Source organism: Sclerotinia sclerotiorum, genomic scaffold (assembly GCF_000146945.2).
Source record: "Sclerotinia sclerotiorum 1980 UF-70 scaffold_6 genomic scaffold, whole genome shotgun sequence".
NCBI classification, from domain to species: Eukaryota; Fungi; Ascomycota; class Leotiomycetes; order Helotiales; family Sclerotiniaceae; genus Sclerotinia; species Sclerotinia sclerotiorum.
Window position 1 is genome coordinate 1 of NW_001820830.1, and position 14359 is coordinate 14359.

The 14359-nt window shown below is 42.1% G+C and overlaps 8 protein-coding genes across 8 annotated transcripts; 3 read left to right on the forward strand and 5 right to left on the reverse strand.

Annotated features, from left to right (window-relative positions):
- Positions 1-1161: 1161 nt before the first annotated feature.
- SS1G_04829 (predicted protein) lies at positions 1162-1602 on the reverse strand (the record flags this gene model as incomplete). The annotated part of the gene is made up of 2 exons (XM_001593352.1): positions 1162-1259; positions 1557-1602. The coding sequence occupies 2 exons, from the start codon at positions 1600-1602 to the stop codon at positions 1162-1164; spliced, it is 144 nt and encodes a 47-aa protein (XP_001593402.1).
- Positions 1603-3263: 1661 nt separating this feature from the next.
- On the forward strand, positions 3264-3755 carry SS1G_04830 (hypothetical protein; the record flags this gene model as incomplete). The annotated part of the gene is made up of 1 exon (XM_001593353.1): positions 3264-3755. The coding sequence occupies one exon, from the start codon at positions 3264-3266 to the stop codon at positions 3753-3755; it is 492 nt and encodes a 163-aa protein (XP_001593403.1).
- A 464-nt stretch (positions 3756-4219) lies between these two features.
- On the reverse strand, positions 4220-4469 carry SS1G_04831 (predicted protein; the record flags this gene model as incomplete). The annotated part of the gene is made up of 2 exons (XM_001593354.1): positions 4220-4254; positions 4313-4469. 2 exons carry the CDS (start codon positions 4467-4469, stop codon positions 4220-4222), a joined length of 192 nt encoding a protein of 63 aa, XP_001593404.1.
- Positions 4470-4714: 245 nt separating this feature from the next.
- SS1G_04832 (predicted protein) lies at positions 4715-5546 on the reverse strand (the record flags this gene model as incomplete). Its single annotated transcript, XM_001593355.1, has 2 exons — positions 4715-4938; positions 5072-5546. 2 exons carry the CDS (start codon positions 5544-5546, stop codon positions 4715-4717), a joined length of 699 nt encoding a protein of 232 aa, XP_001593405.1.
- Positions 5547-6265: 719 nt separating this feature from the next.
- On the reverse strand, positions 6266-8188 carry SS1G_04833 (hypothetical protein; the record flags this gene model as incomplete). The annotated part of the gene is made up of 4 exons (XM_001593356.1): positions 6266-6269; positions 6446-6693; positions 7123-7599; positions 7646-8188. The coding sequence occupies 4 exons, from the start codon at positions 8186-8188 to the stop codon at positions 6266-6268; spliced, it is 1272 nt and encodes a 423-aa protein (XP_001593406.1).
- Positions 8189-8788: 600 nt separating this feature from the next.
- SS1G_04834 (hypothetical protein) lies at positions 8789-9487 on the forward strand (the record flags this gene model as incomplete). Its single annotated transcript, XM_001593357.1, has 2 exons — positions 8789-8947; positions 9056-9487. The coding sequence occupies 2 exons, from the start codon at positions 8789-8791 to the stop codon at positions 9485-9487; spliced, it is 591 nt and encodes a 196-aa protein (XP_001593407.1).
- A 766-nt stretch (positions 9488-10253) lies between these two features.
- On the reverse strand, positions 10254-11831 carry SS1G_04835 (hypothetical protein; the record flags this gene model as incomplete). The annotated part of the gene is made up of 1 exon (XM_001593358.1): positions 10254-11831. The coding sequence occupies one exon, from the start codon at positions 11829-11831 to the stop codon at positions 10254-10256; it is 1578 nt and encodes a 525-aa protein (XP_001593408.1).
- Positions 11832-12720: 889 nt separating this feature from the next.
- Positions 12721-13485, forward strand: SS1G_04836 (predicted protein; the record flags this gene model as incomplete). Its single annotated transcript, XM_001593359.1, has 1 exon — positions 12721-13485. One exon carries the CDS (start codon positions 12721-12723, stop codon positions 13483-13485), a length of 765 nt encoding a protein of 254 aa, XP_001593409.1.
- Positions 13486-14359: the final 874 nt, after the last annotated feature.

A 14359-nucleotide genomic window follows, 5' to 3' on the forward strand; every position in this document is an offset into this window, starting at 1 on the left:
AGCGGTCCTGACTAGCCATAGGCATGAAGGTCTATATAATCCATATGGATTTCCTTTGTATAGAGCTTCGTGCTCAAGATCAATCATTTAGTATACTCTACTATTAGTTACGAATTGCATATCATTATTGTCATTACTTAAGTCCCTGCTTGACGCCTAGTTATAAACCACCTCGAGAGCCTAGAGCACTTCCACGTGATCTAGACGGCAAACCTCGTAACATTCATTCAACATTAATTACAACTATTCCAAAATATATTATATCCATTATAAAGCCTATTTCGTCGAAATTGTAGAAATCGCAATCCTGAATTCCATATTGTCACGATTCACCATTAGGATTGATGGTGTTACGATGGTAGCAAACTGATTAATTAGGAGAGCTTAGGCCTTGTACAAACACGATCAGATTTCATCGAATTAGTATATGATCTTGGTCACCTGAAGATCGTATGCGCACGCATCATCAGAAATCACATGATAAGGAGCCCTAGGAGCCCTCAAAGCTCCTAGAGCTTTAGGAGCCCTGAGGAGCCAGAAAGCTCTTAGGGGCTCCCTTTATCGTTCATTATATAGTCAGAGTAGTTTTGTAGTTTAGGAGCTTCGTGCTCAACTTAGTTATCAATTAGTTTACCTACATTCTACTTGATCTAGTAACGAATTCACTTTCAAGTGAATACCAGTAATAAAGCCTTAACCCATAACTACCAACCGACGAACCTTAGGCAGCCGCTGCCTTTAGTACAGCATCGTTACACATATTTCGCTTGTATATTCGATACCAATCGAAATCACTCTTCAATAAACTCTGAATCTTTGCAAAAAGCTCTTTGAAAATTATAAATACAATTAAAACATATCTTTAATTCTGAATATCGTTTTATAAAGCGATGAGCCCAGAGTTTTCCAATCTTCTTCGTACCTCATATTTCGAGTATATAATGTTACGAAGTTTGCCGTCTAGATCACGTGGAAGTGCTCTAGGCTCTCGAGGTGGTTTATAACTAGGCGTCAAGCAGGGACTTAAGTAATGACAATAATGATATGCAATTCGTAACTAATAGTAGAGTATACTAAATGATTGATCTTGAGCACGAAGCTCTATACAAAGGAAATCCATCTTGATTATATAGACCTTCGTGTTCTAGCTGATCAGTAGGATCAGTATGGCTCAGTACTGAGCTTGCTGATCCTCACTGAGTCAGTCACATGATATTGGTAACACGTGAGCGTCTTCTTGTTACCCGGCGTAACACATACTATAATAATTAACAATCTTTCGAATCGTTAATCTTTTGTTCAATTTAATAACCTCAATAACCAGGATTATTCGTGCTTCTTTTGAATGAATTTCTATTAATAACTATTGAATAAACGCGTATTGAAGTGAGAGAGTAAAGTATATTGAAAAAGTGTCCGACCCACTGATAAACCACGTTATATCAAAATCATAATTTTTGATAGGGTAAAGTAGCCAAGATTAGAGGTGGCTGAGGAAGGGGGCACTTGACTTTTATGAAAGAAAGAACATTTTAACATATGAAACAATACCATACCACGTCTAGATACAAGATACATCATGTCACTCTTCAATAAAGCCATGTTCGAAAACACTCATCAGATTTCTCGGTGATCATCCCGAGGTGGAATATCCTCGGTATCAATCGTTGGATATTTGGAACCGCAATGGCCGTCATGCAGTAGTTTCAGCAAAGGCAATACGCCCCGCAAATGGAAACAACGTGTTGTAGGTTATAGTTTACAGGAAAGAACTCAAGTACTCCTAGGTGGCGGAAATTCGGTCCTTCATCACCTCATGTTTCCTTCCGTGGACCCCGCGCAGTGAGCTCAATGGTTGTAAGATTAATAATGTTCTTTGGTGACAGTAAGTACCCTCGTAGTGGCAAACTTCTTCTACTAGCAATTATATATAGATGATGTTCGAGAGTCGTGGTTGACAGAAACTAAGAATAATCCTGCTGCGACATCCGTTAATCGGGTCAGTCCCTTATCTACTCGGTATTTGTGTGATAGTCAGCCCAAATCGATACTCACCAATTTTCTCATTTGCAGCTTCCGACTCTACGTGATCTCCTCATTCTCATCTCTTCCCTGAAAACATGTTTCGCAATCATCCGCATATGCCATGCTGGATTTTCGACACTGAAATGCTTATTCGTTCTTGTTCTTTGAAAGCGTTGTGGTTGACACTCCGCGATTGATGTGGGGTGCCGGCCTAAGCTCTGTGATTACAGGTTGTGTAGTGAGTGATTTAGCGGGGTCAAACGAACGTCAGTCGTATCAAAAGATTAAAGATTTCATTGGAAGCTATTGTAACCGAAGCATAAACTTTCCCAAGAACAAGTTGGAGGCACGTTATGTCGCGAATTACTCAACGAAATACTTTCGGATTTGTTTTTCGACTCTTGATAAGTGGTCATCGCTAGAAGAAGCTTTCTTGGCGGGGATGTCGCGGGGCATTGCGCACATATCTTGGACGCCGAATTCAGGCATTAGACCAAAATATTAGGGAAAACGAGATTCTCCTAAAAGGACTTCCTAAGGATTTTGACCATCACCCAATCGAGAGAAGCTTGCTTTCCTCGTCTTTGACCCTATTCTTGCGGTATTCTTTTGGTCTTCCGATCGTTTCATGAGTCCCAACACCCGCTGTACTGCATTGCTGAACCATGAAGTGGTGAAGTAAACGAAATGGGTTCATCATTTTTTTTCGTATGGGGGAAATTGGAGTTTTGCAGCAAAAAAAGAATTTCCAAGTCGAATAACAAATTCTTACATGATTCCTAGCTCAAGTCAAGATCAATGTCACGCAACCTGTGAACGAGTGTTTCTCATCAGTTCAATCATCAAGTTTATGACGTCCAATTTAAAGTTTGTCTCATCCACCGTGTTTCAACATCTGAAATTTCTTCACAGCGCGGGTCTACAAAATTATTATATTATCTCATCATACCCAACTTTTCATACTCTTATTCTTCACAATCATCACTTCCCTCAATTATACCAGCAGGCTGGTATTAGCCAAGACGAAATTTGACCCTTTCCTCAAAGTCTTACACCCCTTTCCATTTTTCAAAAAGGAAATAAAAATTCTCCAAAGATGCCAACCTCAATCCGAAGCACTTTCTTTGTCTTCCTCTTGGCCAGTGCCTCTATTTTAGCCACTCCCATACAACCTAAACCGTCCACCCTAGCCACTGAGCTTTACGGCTTATCTTCCCATCAAGTAATGAACATTGCCAATGGGTGCTGCCAAGTTTCAACCTTCTATTACAATGACCCGCGTTGCCATATCTACCGGAACAGCCACCCCGTGCTCTCCAGAAGTCCAGGCCCTCGCATCCGGAATCAATTCAAATATTGCAGACCAGCGTAAGGAGCAGGCAGCCGTAAAAGCTGTGGGGAAAGTCCTTCAGGAATCACCCCTCAATTCCTCAATGTTTGACGCAGCAAAGTCCTCACTTTTGAAGTTTGTTAAGAAAGGAATTGCAATTCGAGAAAACAACCAAAAGATAGCTCCGACAGGAAATGCGGCAATACCTGGTTTGGCTACTGTCGCGACGGCGCAGCAGGAAGAGTTTAATCTAACCATGAGCTTGACGGCATGCGATGTCGCCGGAAGCAATGCAACGGTTGTAAAATTGAAGAAAGATTTTGCAGGTGGGATTGTGCAGAATATGAAGAATTTGGCGTCGGCCACTAAAAATTGCAAGATGCCCAGCCCTACAGCATAGTTTTGCGAATGTAGGAGTGTTCGAAAGTAGTATGGTGATGCTGGGAATAGACAAGGGATGAGTTTCCCTCAGGCAGATACGTTGATAAGTATATGTTTGACGCCGATCCCTGTGAAATGTAACAGATGTATTATGTTTCCATGCGGGAAATTTTAGAATACATATGGCAACATTCCTGCTAGAAATATCAATCTTTCTCGTCCATAAGCCATCAAGTATCTCAAGTTCCAACATATCGTGAGATCAATACTAGGTGCTAATTGCAAGACTTATTTGTGCAAGTATTGATTGAAACTATTGTAGTATCATACCTATATTTATTCTTCTCAAATTCACATCTGTAAAACCATATGACGCCCATACAAAAGACTTTCTTTCCACTGATAAGAACCATGAACCTCTTCCAAATCGTTTCTCGAGACATATCTCTTGTCCACCTAACAGCATTTCACCTATGATAAAGTCTATTTCTCGAATCCTGCACATTTAACAACGTATACTAAGTAGAATTCCTCATGTTAGCGCATCATATTCAATCTGTCAACGGAAATGAATACTCACACTACACAACTTAACTCCCCCTCCCTCAACACCCATGCCTGGTGCGACCGTGTCAATCTCTCTATGCAGATCCCTCAACCCCCTAAATTCCATACTTTCCCACCAGTCCAGAAAAACACTTGCAGTAATACCTTGCCACTCAAAAATATGCATTTCCACCAATATTTGACCAATGGGAAATTCCGGTCTTGTTGCATCAGGAGACGAAAGTGCACCTGCTCCTCAAGGAAGTGTGTGGCCGTTTAGAGAAGAGAGATTATTATATTCCGAATATTCTATATCCGTTTTCAGGATGTCATTGTTTTACCGAAATCTCGAGCATGAGTCTTTCCTCTTTTCTGTAAAGGTAAAGGGGTAAAAAGAATTTGATAAGGATCAAAACATGGATATGGAGAGGCTCACATATAATCATGCCCATTCCTCTTCATAAATTCTTGAATGGTAAAAAGCCGATTCCCTTCATCCGTAGCTCCATTTGCTCCATTTCTCTCAAAATGCGCCCTTCCTCTCATTTCTTCATTTACTTCCAGACCAAAATTAAAACCTGGTACGTGCTGATCATAACCCCAAACTTCACAATTTATTCGACCAAGTATTTCGGCTTCGAATGAGGAGTCATTTCCTACATCTATTTTTATTTTGAGTCATTAAAAAACTTTGACCTTTTGATCACAGGATTCACCACCTGCCAAAACTATAAACCACGCAAGGCTTTTTCCCTTCCACAAATTTACTAATCCCACAAATCCACCAACCTCCTTCCCCAAGCCTACCAAGTCTCTCCATTTCCCAGGGACAACCATAACTCGGGGTCACTAGATCCCAAATACTCCATGGAGTTTCCTTGAAAGTGTTTGCATCCTTGGCAGGAAAGAACCCTCGATCTGGAAAAGCACGTCTAATCTCTCTTCTTTTCGCCACTCCTCGCTGATATATTACTTCAGATTGTTGCATAAATGCATTGAGATTTGGACGTGAGATGGGTATGAAATGAAAGGTCTCTAGTGTTGGAATTGAGAATGGTACCTTCGACCGAGCCTTTGACGGGACGGCAACGAAGACAGCGAAGAGGATTAATGAGGTTAAGAACAGGATTTGTATGGAATTATTGGATCGGATGGTGAAATTGAGATTTTTGGGATGGTAGTGTTCTGAGTACACTGTTGAGTGGAATACTCGATTAATTCGTGAATGTTTCCTCTGACCGGAAAGTTGGTAGGAAAAAGGCATAATGAGGAATTTTCACCCTTCACCCTTCACCCTTCACTCTTCACTTCGATACTTTTTCTTTTTTGAGGCGTTTATGGCTGCGCACGCGTGGAAATCAAGGGCAATTGTTTCTTCTCACTCTCAGGAGTTTCCACCAATAGAAGGTATTGGGAAATCTTTGCTGCTTTCTTTTTGCGACACATAATTAGCCGGACCCCTTGCTTGGCCGTGGAGAGACATATTCTCGGGTGACGGCAAACTTAGCATTTCTTTCATCCCAGGCAAACCCGAACATACTCGTAGAATGCGATCGCTTCCCATCATTGCCCAGATGCTTTTCCCTCAGCCACAGGTTTAATTGTCATTTCCACGAGGAAAGTTTTCTTTTTGCATACTGAATTTGGACAGCAGGAGCCTTTGAGTGCTGCCAAATTCATCATTCATCAACAGGATTGGTTCGTTTTAAGCACTCCCGTATCCAATGTATCGGCCGATGTCATCTATCCCCGGCCCTTTTTGTTTAAGTAGGTACCTTTTATGCGGTCATATGAGTGATTTATGATAATTCTAGGTCTGTAATCAAATGCTCATGCAAATGATCATATGGAATAGTGACATAGATTATTATGTCTTCATCACAAAAAATGCACAAATGAAAGTTGCCGACCTCAATCCCTATCACCTGATTCCACAGACAGAAGCAAAACACTTCTTCATTTCTATTCGATCTGTGAGGGCTGTTATCTATATACATACCGGATCTTAGTATTTGCCATCTCTTCCGCATCTAACGCGTCATCTATTCTCAACATCCTGTTCTAACGAAGCTCTTAGATTCTATTCACTCCTTCACCAAGCATAACTTTCCCGCTACCCACCAAGAAACTCCAGATTTTATTAGCCACCATTGGAATTCCAACAAATCTATCCATCCAAAAGCAACCCAATCACTGAGCCACATCTTAAACAACATCCGCTGGTATAGCGACGGGGTGGCATGATCGGTTTCCTTAAGAATGTATTTGTCAAAAATCGAAAAGACACTGCCACTAGATTCGAGGCGTGGTAGGATACGAGTAGAATAGATTATTCGGAAGAACATGGAGGAAAAGGTGTTGATATCTGACGAACCATAATCTTCGGGTCGCATACCAGGCTGCAAACCTAGCTGGGTGGGTAGTGCCCATAGAAGATCAGCATTCGAGATAGATATGATCTCATTCTTTGATTCCATTTCAAGAGCTTGGATGGAATCAATATATTTGACGAACTGAGTATAGAAAATCGGTGTAAAAACTGATATTTCGATAGGTTCCGCTAATTGTGGAGACATTTGGGCTGAGGGCGAATACATCATTTCTACTTTATTATCTAGGAGCCCGGCAGGTCGGTACTTCAGAATCAGAGGTTGATCCGCCGTCTCAATAAGATGTTGAAGGTATTGCCTAAACAATACCTCGAGAGTTTTCTGAGTTGCATCGGCATGTCTTGAAAGTGTCACTTTCAATGGCTCTGGGCGCGAAACCCAGGGTAATGACCGTTTGAAGAATAATATGGAAGCTTGAACTAGTGTCCGAGGAAATGTAGCAAATCCTACCCACCACCATGATAAAATGAATTGAGTCTTTTGAAGTACTGACATTGTGGATGGATCGAGTGCAGGGCCATCGGAAAAAATTCTCGCGACTAAAAATGCACGTTCGGTGGAAGTGAGAGTCAACGTGAGATCGAGATTATTACTTCCGGAAAGCGATGGAAAAAATGGATCAGATGCAGAGATGGAATAGGAACCGCTTCGAGAGTTGAAGGGCGAAACATAAAACTCCTTGGACCAGGTATTTGTAAATCTCGGTGGCTTCCCTTTTGTTTTCTCTATCATAGAAGCCTCTACATCTTTTGATGTGACAAAATAGGTGTGACGCTCGTCAAATGTATTGTTAACTTCAAGAATAACAGCTTTCAATTCTTTATTCCTTGAATAGAGATTCCATATCGAGACGGGATTATTTTGATACCCCAAAAATCTGGAGGATGTCATAAGATAGGCATACGGATAGTCTTCATGATTTAAGCCCTGGATAATGTTAATTGGATTTCGAAATATGGAGAGTTAACATTACCTGATCGTGAAGGAACCTTTTTAATTTACCCTCCAATCCACCAGGTACATGACCTCGATCCAAATAAGCGTCTCCATCAACAACATACCAAGGACTCATAGGTTGAAAATATAGTAGCCTCTTATACCAAGGGGATACATTATTCTTTTCATCGACTGAAATCATTCCTCCCGAGGATCCCGTCCATCCAACCGGTACGCCGGTCAGGAGGTAGGAGTATGAGAAACCATGTTTCTTTGGAAACAGTCTTAGATGACTTGTGTTTGCAGGGAAAAACATAGGCTTGAGAACTTGACCTTCTAAATTTGTAGATGCTACCTCAAGTCCTCGGAAATACCGAACAATCTGGAGAAGTGCAAACAGGAAAGCCATGCTCCCGGTGTGAGCGATGAAAGTAGATAGACCGACATATTTTTGAAATGTATGGAAAAGGAGGTATCTATTATGTACAATTGTAAAAGCGAAGAGATTTGAGATATCGGATACTGATCCGAACAGCCCGATGAGTGCAACTGAGGTGGATGCAAAATAGGAAATACCCATGGCTCAATTCGAAAATTCAAGGGAGGCAATATTGAGGTCTTTGATGATGCATTTTCTTCCGTAAGCGGCGGAGTAAATTAATTCTAGCTGATAGATTGTTAAACGTGATGCCTGAAAAGATATGGAGGAAAACTTCTATCTTGATGATCTCGGGCTCATCGTAAGATTGAAGAGCAATAGCGTTAGCATCTGAGATTGTGTGAAAACATTCGAAACGTATTTGGAGGGTCAATGAGTTGGTTGACAGTACCTAGGTATCAAAAGTCTGAGAGTCGTACAAGGATATACTGCCCGTATCATCTTATCCCGATACAGCTTTTCTACGGCTCTCGCCGCTTTGTCGACGTAACTTTGCCTTAGCACTGCTTACATAACAAATTCTTTTTGTATCTGATTCATTCGGCGAGAGGAAGGCGCTACCAATTGCCACAAATAGAACAAATAAAGTCATCAATCCATCTTCAGCTTCTAAATTATAACAATAACATCACCGTCGATTATCTCAAGTTCTTTTCAAGAACTTTTCAAATAGCCTTTCAACTAGTCATTATATCTTTCAGGCAATACTTTTGTTAAATATCCTCACGCAAATCAATCAAAATGGAAGACTGGGAGTCCGTAACAAAGATTGGAAAGAATGTCCGTGGAGGAGCTGGCGCAAACAGGGAGACTGTCATTAGAGGTGCAGCTGCATTGAACGCCGCCAAGCGAAGTGGAGGAGCTATTACCACTGAGAAGAAATTTGCTTCCGGCAATGCTGTAAGTCAAATCCATCCGCGTATCAATGCTTACCCCTCCACCATGCGACCCCTCATTGACCTTTCCTCTGGCGACATTGGGCCGTGAGCTAATCTACTTTACCAATAGGGCTCATCGGGGGAAGGTCAACATCTCACAAAAGTCGACCGTTCTGATGAAATCATTAAGCCAAAGACTGTCGGTCCAGAAGTCGCCCGCGCCATTCAAGATGGTCGCAAGGCCAAGAACATCAAAACCCAAGCTGATCTTGCCAAACTTTGCAACACGACCCCCAAAATTGTCAATGACATGGAAAGAGGTATCGCAACGCCGGATCAGAAGGTTCTGAACAATATGGAACGAGTTTTGGGCATCAAGTTACGTGGAAACGATATTGGAGCCTCGAAATTTGGAGGTCCAAAGAAGAGTGCTACGCCTGCTCCTGCACCAAAGGCAGCGCCTGCTAAGACGACGATTAAGATTGTTCCTCCTACGTCTGGACCACCGAGTGCGAGGAGTGGAACACCTAAGACTGGTACTCCAGGTGGGGCTGACGAATAGTAGATGCAGACGATGCGATGTCCAGGAAGGGAGTTATATGAGATGACTTGGTGGATGGTGGATGCTTTAAGCAATGGAGTTTATGAATAGACGAGATGCATGAAGGAATAAATGAAAGCATTAGATCTATAAAAAATAAGTATCGTTGCATTGTATCTTAATATTATTGTGTCAGGCGAATGGTATTTTACACAATAGAGAATTTATCTCCCATTTTTTCAACACGTCCATGTCCCTCTGTCCATGTTTGTTCTTGATAGAGTGTTGAATATGCCTTCACCTAACTGGCTCTTTATGAGACGATTACTTTCTTGTCTGTTCAAACTTAAAAATCTCCATGTTGCGGGCACTGCGGGGCAGATTCCGTTCATGATCGATATTAATTAACCGTTCACTTAGCACAAAGAACGGAAACCGACGCAAGTGCTTTATGGGGTTGCAGGACAACATAAGTACGGGAAGACAAAAAGAAGTCTAGCTGTTCATGCAACCACTAACATCGAGGAAGAAAAATACATTGAGCAACTATTTGTTGCGCTAACCTGTCTATTCCATACCCTTTTCTTTCTTCGTGTTCCTTATTCCCTCGTCCTGTATTCCATTGTCCTGTATCCCGTATGATCTGACCAGCCATACAAATCCGTTATACCATAGCATATTTCGCATCTAATTTATACAAAAACAGGGGTATCTTCTTGAAATAAAATATACAGTACTCAGCACTCATTCAAAACCCTCGTCCTAAATATCCCACACAACAATAAGTTCAAGTACCTTGAGCTCTTTTTACCCTTTCCCTCACACTCTCCTCCTCAACTCTCCTCTCTCTATCAAAGACCACCGCTTCCATCTTTCCCATGTTCGCCAACTGGACCCATTCCGGCGCGATTTCATCTGCTAATAGTTTCACAACGGTGATTGCCTCATCTTTCGATAAAGGAGTCTTAAATGAATCCTTCAATTTTCCAATTAGAGTCGGCATTGTGAAGGAAATTCTCTGTTGACCAGCTGATCCTGATGTACTGACGATACTGAGAACCTTAACCACCTCTTCCATTCTTGATAAAGCTGCTTTCCGAGCTACTTGTCCGGGAGAAGGAGCTTGGGGAAGGAGAGATTGCCTGAGTTGTTTGGCGCGAAGACGCTCGAGAAGAGTGGGTTTCTTGTCGGCAAAAGTTGAAGCAGACGTGGAAGTGGACTTGGAAGTTGCAGCTCCGATAAGAGCTGGTGATGACTTTGTTCTTCTGAGGTCTTTTTTTGCGACAATCCCTGCTTTCATATCTTCGAGTCGACGCTGTCCTTTGGCCAGGAGGGGTGTCATTTTCGAGAGTGAAGAACAAGGTGTGATTGGCTCTAGTGGTAATTCCTTCATAAATACCTCAACTGTGACATCATCCTCCTTCGACTCCCATTGTACCATTAATTTTTGAGTAAATATGCCATTAAGTGTCTCTTCATCAATTGGCCGTAGATTGTTGCCCTTTCCACCTCCATTCCCGGGTTCAATTTCCACACATATCTTCCCGAATCCATAATCCGAAAGAGTAATGGTAGACAGATTCTTATTTTCTGTGCTGCCGTTGATGTGCGAGTTTAGGATACCAAGAGCCTGGCGGATGTCGTCCAAGATAACCTTCCGTTTTCCCCATGCTCGGGCGACGTCTGGGCAGAGATTACGTAAGTCTGCGGGCGCATTAGATCCATTGTGGGCGCAATGGAGTGTAAGTGCTGTGAGAAGAGCAGCGTGTAGATTTATGATGTCGATGAGTTCGGCAGGAATGGATTCTTTAAGATCCTCTTTTGTTTCTCCTTCCTCCTCCTTTCCATCGACACAAGTTTGTGGTATTGCAAGAGTAAGTGCTAACTTTTCTGAGCCAGAACTCGAATAGATGGAGCTTAAAGACGAGAAAGAAGGTCTTTTCTGTACAGGTCTTTTTGGAGTTTGTAGGAGGAGGCGATCGAGGAGGGTACGCGCGCCTTTGGTTGGGGTATCGGTGGTGATTGAGGATGTTTTGATAGGTTTGTGCGGTGTCTTTGGAACTTTTGCTGGAAGCATCAATTGCTGTGAAGCTACTTTAACATCTTTCTCAGTTGTTGCCTTTTCAAAGATACTTGATTCCTCCTCCGTATCCAATTTCCTCTTCCGTAAATTTATTGAAGGTTTATCCAATCCAGTAACTGATACCAGTTCGACTTGTTTAGTCTTATCAGCAATTGACTTCAATCCCCTCTTCGTACTTGCTTTTGAAATTGTAGCAAAGGAACTCAATGCTTGAATCTTGGTAGTCGTTGCACTCTTCGAGGTAGTCGCCGCGACCTTCCTTCTTTTAATCGCCGAAGGCATGATTGTATTTTTGACAAGATGCAAGAATAACCCAAAAAAGCAAGGCAAGAACTATACAAGCAAAGTTGCGAATGTGAGGAAGGTGAAAATTGCAAAAAGCGAAGGTATTGATCACTTGGTACAAAATTTGAATAAGTTGGTTGATGGAGGAACGAAAACTTATGAATCAGTAGGTTGAATTCGCGACGCGTCTTAAGGTCAATGCGTGTTTTGACGCGTAAAGTGGTTTTCGGGATGGCGCCGGAAAATGCATCACAGGACATCACATCACAGTATATCATTAGATCAACAATTCATCTAGCGCACAAAGCTTAGAACAGTCACACTGCATTCGCATCTATCATATTGACATTCCTGTCGGAGTTTGGCGTCTTTCTTAATCATTCATTCATAAAGCAAAAGGCAGAAACATTCATGATAGCAGCAAGATGTACAGATTAGGCAACAACAATCAATTTGTATCTCAGGTATCTAGGTAGGTAGGTTTTTATTCCATACATATTCTCTATGGACTTTTACATTAAGAGAAGAACTATCATTCCGTCCTCGAAATCTTTTTTACTTGGCTTAGCGCATTCTGTGGCGGCTACAACCATAACTTTCAAAATATTTTGGCTGCATGGCTGCAGATAGAATTCATTCATCATTGTCTGAAAAAAGTCCAATTTTGATTACGGTCTTAGGTTCAAAAAGTCTTCGCGACCTTGAAACTCCCCATTTTGGAGGATTTGAATGAGTCCGGGCGAGGAGTGCTTTGAGAATCTGGCCAAGGTGGCTCTGAAGGCAACTTCTGAATATACAGGGTATCCTCTGTCAACCAAAGCACTGTTAGGCGACTGCAGCTTCTCGTACAATAACGGCATATAAACTGCATCTTGCATTTATCGACATGCCTCCTCCGTTCCTCCAAACACTACCACGAGAGATCCGCGACTCAATCTACACTTACATTCTGGGAAGCCCGGATGGTGTCATTACGTTCTTGCCATGGTCTATAGAGGTCGCGCAATCACTTTCTATACTTCGAACATGCAAACAAATACATAGAGAATGCAAGGATGTGATTTGGGAGCACAAAGGATTGAGCCTGCGGGAGTCTACCCAATTGGAATACAAACTCGAAAAAATATACTCGATGTTTGGCGAAACAGCACGATGGCATATACTTATACAATTGGAGGTTATGGACTGGGATGAATTAGGATGGATCTGCAGGAGTCTGGCATCAACGGCAGGGTCTTTGCAAAATCTGCATGGTATTACGATCAAGGCGAATAAGGAACGGCCACAAACGGTAGAGGAGTTCGAGGATATCCTTGATCTAAGGGAGAATGGAGAAATAGTCGATGGGAGGCTATATCAGGAGTACCCCGGTATTCCTTCGGCAGACAAGGAACCTCGGACTTGGATGATAAATACTAGTTGGCCTCGATTGTCTCCTTGGGCAAAGAGGAAATGGTTGGCTGAGATGCTGATTGATACGGCAGATACAAGGAATCTGTTATATGTAATTCATAATGAATTCGGCGGACGTTTATATGTGGATGGAGTGCTGTGTTTGAAAGAAGGAAAGCAGACTGTCGAAGAATTCAAGCTTGACCCAAGAGATGGAGAGATTAAAATTATACCCGGACGTAGGATAAAGAAATGCTGAAGAAATCGGGCCTGCTTGATGAATAGTTCTAGAACATCCAAAGCTTTCGAGTTGAGACTTAGTCACATTTTGAAAACTAGGTTCAATTTATTCATTACAGCCAAATCGTCACGATCATCCGAGGTTCCTAATTTTAGATCATCTTCAATAATGTCAAATTCCGCAGCGTAACAGGTCTTGAAAGATACGAGTAATTCACGCTTCCGAGCAAACCCATGTGAAGATCATCGGAGAATATACAAAATGCGGGTTACCGGCGCGGACCACAGCTTCTTCAGCCGCGGAATCAGTGATGCACAATGAGGCTGCGATTTAACACTGACATCTCCTGCACATGCATGTAACTTCTATGCGTAGTATGTCACTTTATCTTTTCCCAGTGTGCCTACTTCAATTTCAACATGCGCCAATATAATACTTATATCTAAACCGCCAATCTCTGTACCCTCACATCTAAAGTTCCTGCGAGCCCCAGCTCTCAATTTCTACCCAAATATCCCATTCAGCGTCAATTTTCGGGTCAAAATGCAGGTCCGAAAGCCTCTTAATCTGTTAAACGACATTCCCAGGGAGATTCGTGACGAAATATATGAATACGCCTTTCAAACCCAATACAACTGTGTCACCTACCGCTGCACTCTAAAGGATACCTATCAAATCCTTCCCTACGACCCCCAAAACGACATTTGTCTTTCAAGCTCTCCTATTCCCGCTCTCGGTCTGCTAAGTACATGTGTTCAGCTATACAACGAAGCTGTCATCTCCCTTTGGAAGGTGAATTCCCTTGGACTCTGGCCAGCCGATCTACTTTTCCGCCTTGGGAGTTTGGGGGAAGATGCGTTTATGCATATACAATCTCTACAAGTGAATCTGG